This window comes from Leopardus geoffroyi, chromosome B1, assembly GCF_018350155.1.
Source record: "Leopardus geoffroyi isolate Oge1 chromosome B1, O.geoffroyi_Oge1_pat1.0, whole genome shotgun sequence".
NCBI classification, from domain to species: Eukaryota; Metazoa; Chordata; class Mammalia; order Carnivora; family Felidae; genus Leopardus; species Leopardus geoffroyi.
Window position 1 is genome coordinate 20884780 of NC_059327.1, and position 6000 is coordinate 20890779.

General features: G+C 39.3%; 1 protein-coding gene across 2 annotated transcripts in view; it reads left to right on the top strand.

Moving 5' to 3' along the window:
- The window catches only part of MTMR7 (myotubularin related protein 7), a 125048-nt gene extending 119718 nt beyond the window's left edge, over positions 1-5330 (top strand). For both annotated transcript variants that reach the window (XM_045454899.1, XM_045454908.1), the window contains 2 exons: positions 807-933; positions 4256-5330. In XM_045454899.1, the coding sequence (XP_045310855.1) occupies positions 807-933; positions 4256-4618 (490 nt within the window). In that variant the 3' untranslated portion in view covers positions 4619-5330. The remainder of the gene's footprint in view (positions 1-806; positions 934-4255) is intronic.
- Positions 5331-6000: the final 670 nt, after the last annotated feature.

Sequence of the window (6000 nt, forward strand, 5' to 3'; positions counted from 1 at the left end):
TCCTCCCTCAGTTTGTGTTTGTTCTGAATTATCTTAATTATTTTGCCAGAATTCTGAAAAAAATGTTAATTCTGCCACACTAAAAAGAAAAAAGAAGTCTCCATGGTTTGTGTAAAATAGCAGCCTTGAGAGCTGCTGAGACACATAATGCTCCTAATTGGTTAGTAATAGCCAGTCAAGTATGTCGTTGGGGGTCAAGCACTGTTCTAGGCAGTGCTAGGTTTCATGGAGAAAACCATGAATGGCACTAAGTCCCTGCCCTCAAAGTGCTCTTCTAAGTGAAATGTGGATCTTCAGACATCCTTGTGATGATACTGTCTCTTCTCATCTGCATTCCAGTATGCTTTGTTGTATAGGATTAAAACAAACAAAAAAAAAAAGATTTGATGCAAACGGAAATATCAATTTTTGGTGGTTGTGATAAAAACAAGCCCCAACCTTCAAATTTAGAAGGTTCCCTTTGCAGCTGAGAGATACTAAATGAGAGTATAAGCACTAATTTTCCAAGCTTATGTGAAAACCAAGAGCCATTTTCTTAAATAAGAAGAATATAACGTGTGCTACTTCTGTCTATTTAAGAAAGATCTGGGCCTTCTTATTCAGGACCACAGGTACAAGCAGACTTATGATGAATTTACCTTCCCAAGCGAAAGAAAGTACCAGCACGAAATCATTACCTTATGTAACGTGATTTGTTATTATTAGGACTCTAGGCCTCTGGCATGAAAGATACCTTAAGAAGACTCGAGAGCGTGATTTACAGACTGGGAGATGGTGGCATCGTAAAGCTCTGCTGTCTCTTCCAGGTTTTGGAGTGGGATGTACAACCGCTTCGAAAAGGGGCTGCAGCCCCGACAGTCTGTTACCGATTACCTCATGGCGGTGAAGGAGGAAACCCAGCAGCTGGAGGAAGAACGAGAGGCCCTAGAAGAAGTAAGACACACTTCCTGTTCACCTACTTTCTGTGCTTATTTCCTGACAAACACTGTTCCGTGAAGGCCTTTCGTGACTCGGGGTTCGTGAAATGAGGCAACGTAGCCATTTTATATTTTAGCTGAGTGGATAACCTGAAGCAGATGGCCACCGGGTGAGCGCCCAGGTAACCGAAGCCCAGACCTCGGCACTCAGCACATTTCAGGCGTCTGGCCGGGGGCTCACTTACAGGGTTTGCTGAACTAGTTGCTTATCCCTACCATAGGTCACATTTTATCTTGTTACTGTTACTTGAGAGAACCAAAATGAATCTTCCTGGAGAGTACGTGGAAAAGGTGGGATTCAAAGTGAAAAGAACAAAATATGACTTTGCACTTTTGTTTTATGTGCTTGTAAAAATTTGTTTTTTTTGTAAATTTATTATTACTTTCAATAATACTATATATATTTTTTTCAATGTTTATTTATTTTTGGGACAGAGAGAGACAGAGCATGAACAGGGGAGGGGCAGAGAGAGAGGGAGACACAGAATCGGAAACAGGCTCCAGGCTCTGAGCCATCAGCCCAGAGCCCGACGCGGGGCTCGAACTCACGGACCGCGAGATCATGACCTGGCTGAAGTCGGACGCTCAACCGACTGCGCCAACCAGGCGCCCCTCAATAATATTATTATATTAGCCTATACACAATAACAGCTGAGGCCGAGTTACCAACAGCCTAGTTTTTGGCTTTTATAATTTCCCAATAATTGGACAGGACGGTCATAATGTACATATTTTTGCTAATTTTATAACTTTGCTTCCAGTGATACCACTGGTTTATTTAGTGGTTCCCTAAAACCGCATGGCTTCTTTGCTTCACTCTGCTTCACTCACCTTGTTAACTCTCCATGGCATCATCATGTCTTTCACTTGCTCAGCAATTGGCAACCGATTGCTGTTGTCTGGACCTGACTTCTAAATGGAGACTAAAGGTTTAAATAGGATGAAAAGGCTTCTGTGTCTTGAGATCTTACATACTACAGATAAAAGTATTAGGATGAAGGTCGGGAAAATGTCAATAAACTAAGATTTCCCATCATAGTGCCTAAAACAGTACTATGACGTGAAGAGAACTTCCAGGTTTTTACCTTTAGTTTGATAAATTTCTAAATGGAAGTCGGCGAAATATCACAAGATGAGTTCCAACAAAGTCTACTTCCTTTACCTGATGGAGAGTCATCTGGAGGTCGCCCCTAAAAGGGTGGCCTGGGGGACATGTGTGATGGTTCAGGGACCCCACCAATAAGATAGTCATTTGGAGGTAGCTGGTGAGGCAGACTCCTCTGATGCTCCCATAACATTCCTAGGAAACATCACCTTTCAAGATCTAAGTAGAAGATCTTAGGTCTAGGGTTGTACACTCAAGTACATACAGGAGCCAGATGGATAAAACACATTCAGCAAGTTAAACTACTGGTTTTGAGAAATTTTGAAGGCAAGCATAAATCTTACTCTATTATAAATCTGCAAGGGTTCAACAAATCCTCTTGAGACCTATGTGGAGAGCTCTACGTTAATTTTACATGATTGGAGAACAGTTTTTGACTCCGTGTATCAAAACCACCACCTCACAAAAACCCTAATGCCAGGGCTCTTAAGCCTAGACATTCTGATGGAGAATCTTTAGAGTGCCCCAGTGATTGACTGTGACTTGCCACCAGGGTGAGAGAGACCTTGAATTAAATAGCACACAGAGAAGTGAAATGATGCACAGCTTAGGTTTTTAGAATTCTGGAGCACTGGTAAAACTTCTATGAGTTTTGCCATTTTCAAGTCCACACATGTCTTTACTCGGCCAGTTTTATTTACTCTTCCTAAAGATACCCAAGCTTTAGGAAAGGCTAACGATCCTCCTGGTCTGTTCCAATATACTTTTTGTTAAAATACTAAAAATGAAGGAAAAAAACTACTTAGAAAATCTGAAAACACCTTAATTAAAAGCCTTTGGCTCTTTTCCCTTATAACAAAGTCAAAACCCCTTAGCCTCGCGTTTAAGATTTTCCCACAATTCGGCCTAATCAACCCTTTGAACTTTATTCTCTACTATTCCCCTTGCTCAAATTCAACTGCTCTCTGCTTCTTGTACACAATGACATCTTCCTACTTTGGTGGTTTTCTTCTCACTGTCCCTCTTGCCGTAAATGCTCTAACCATCACCAGCACCTGAGTTTAATTCTTTCAGAGTCCTATTAAAACGCTCCATTCCTGAAGCTTGCTTGGATCTTTTCCCTCTAGCTATCCCACCTGCCCTCTTAAATAATTTTTATCTCTTCCAAATTCTTACATCACCTGAACTCTGCCTCCATAACCCAAGTTCTTTATGGCTGGATCTGTATCTATCTCAATTACTCATACTGCCCACTACAGTGCTCTTTGCACATAACAACTTAAGATGAATGCTTTTAAGTGAATATGTAATACTTGATCTTATAACACCCCCCTTGTTGACACCAAAGGATGAAATCTGGTAAAATGTATTTTGAACAACCCAAATGTCCATCAGCCGATGAAGAGATAAAACGTGGATATTCATGCAATGGAGTATCATTCAGCCATAAGAAGGAACGAAGTACTGATACGTGCTACAGTGGGGATGAACCCCGAGAACATGAACTAAGGGAAAGAAGCCAGACACATGTTATATGTGTTGTATGATTCCCTTTATATGAAATGTCCAGACGAGGCAAATCCATAGAGATAGAAAGTAGCTTAGTGGCGGCCAGAGCTGTGGGAGGCTGAAATGGGGAGTGACTGCTAATGGTTATGGGGTTTTCTTCGAGGATGATGAAAATATTTTGGAATTAGGTAGTAGGGAATTGTTGTATAACCTTGCGAACATACTAAAACCACTGAACTGTATACTTTAGAAGGAGGTGTTTTGTGGTTAAGTGATGTTTCTTAATTTAAAAAATTAGATAATAAACACCTCATTCCTGATGTTTTAAAAATGCATTTTGAGTTTATAGGATGAAAATCATCATGTAAAACATTATAGGTCTAGAAAGGATGACTACTGATTGCCAGGTGCTTTACCTATGTTATTATTTTTTTCTTTTTTTGCATTTTATAGAAAACCTGTAGTAAAACTGGTATTTACCTTCATTCAATTCGAGATGAAGAAACCAAGTCTCACATAATCTATTTTGTCCGAGGTCATAAAGTCTAGCTTTGAGCCCAAGTCCATTTAAATCCCGTGTTCTTAAGATTATACCTAGGTGGAAAGTAATAAATACTAAATTATTTATGATTTTTCCCTAAAAAAACTTTTTTTTTTTTTTTAGAGGCTGGAAAAAATTCAGAAAGTCCAGTTAAATCACACTAAAGTGAAGGCTAAGCAAAGTGAACCCAGCAAACACTCAGGGTTTTCTACCTCAGACAACAGCACAGCCAACACTCCCCAGGATTACAGTGGAAACATGAAATCCTTTCCATCCAGGAGTCCTTCACAAGGTGATGAAGATTCTGCTCTCATTCTAACCCAAGACAATTTGAAAAGCTCAGATCCGGATCTGTCGGCCAACAGCGATCAAGAGTCTGGGGTGGAGGACTTGAGCTGTCGGTCCCCAAGTGGTGGGGAGTGTGCACCAAGCGAAGACAGTGGCAAGGACCGTGATTCTGACGAAGCTGTGTTTCTCACTGCCTGAAGTTTCTCTGTGGAGTTCCAAAATAAAGGACACACAAGAAACACTTTCCAAAAAGAAGGGAGCAGTGCAATTCAAAATAAAAAAATCATTCAAGAAATGGTACATGTCTTTGAGAATTATAAAACGTAGCAATGGAAAGGGAAAAAAAAGGTCCAGCTTTTACTTTCTTTAGATGCTGAAGAACAGGAAGTAGCCATTTCTTTTACCAACTATATATAAGGAAAAGTTATTCCCCATTTTTAGTTCTGGATTCTGAAAGTTTTGTTTACTACATAGCGCTGACCTCTTCTATCACCTGAGTTATTGGCACAGATCTTCCTTTCACAGCATGCATCTGCTCAGAGTGCCGACCCCTTCTCCCCAACCTGCTGTCCTCAGCCCTCACCCTTATTTCACTTCCAGATACGTATTTTGTTTTCGAAATCCCTTGACATTGCCTTCCTCCCTCTGTTATCGGTATTTCTAGTAACGGAGCACCCGGCAGAAACATACCCTTTGTGGTTAGCAGATGTCTCTGTAACTGACGAGGTCTGTAATTGCTTGAGCTTTTCAGGTTTCACGATCACTTTAACTTTTCTTTAGATAATATATTTTGAATTGTTATAATAATCTTGTTGCCTTTTTCTGCAATCTCATCATTTAAAAATTGCTGAAACTTATAACTCACTTTCTCTAACGGGTCTAATACCTAATAAAATAGAAATAACATTTACTCTTTGGTTCTTAAATAAGAATTCAGATCACATTAAATATAACATTTTAAACTGTAAATGTTATAAAACGTAACATTTTAAAACAATCACCTTTTATTACTACTCCGAAGACTGTGTTACCACCACCATGACTCCTGAAGTGTAACAAAGTTAGTAGTGTAATATTTTGATAAGGAAAAATACCAGTTAAAAACTAGAGAATCTGGTGGTCCTATTTAACGAATAGAAAAAGTTTTGTCACTGATCACTTTAGACACTGTGTACCTGGTTAATATGATTTAACAGTAACAACTGACTGCTGAAAGTTCTGAAAAGTTTGTTTTGCTAAAATGCACATTTGAAGTAGAATCATTCTCCTGTCTTTTGGTAACAAATGGGACTTTACTGGGTTATAAATGTTTGATCTGAAGAAACTCAGCGGAGAAAGATTGGACAGAGATAACAAACATTTACAACTGTGTGGTTTTTAATTATCAGTACATTCTATAATGTAAAAGGATTACTTTTACAGTCTACATCAATATTTTGAAATCTGCTAATAGGGTAACGTATTAAAAATTTTGCTGAAATGGGAACAAGGTAAGAGAGGGGAGGGGAGTAACATTACCAAGATGGTAACATAGGTAGTTCTTGAGTATACTCCCCTTCACAAGAAGGCAACTAACAACT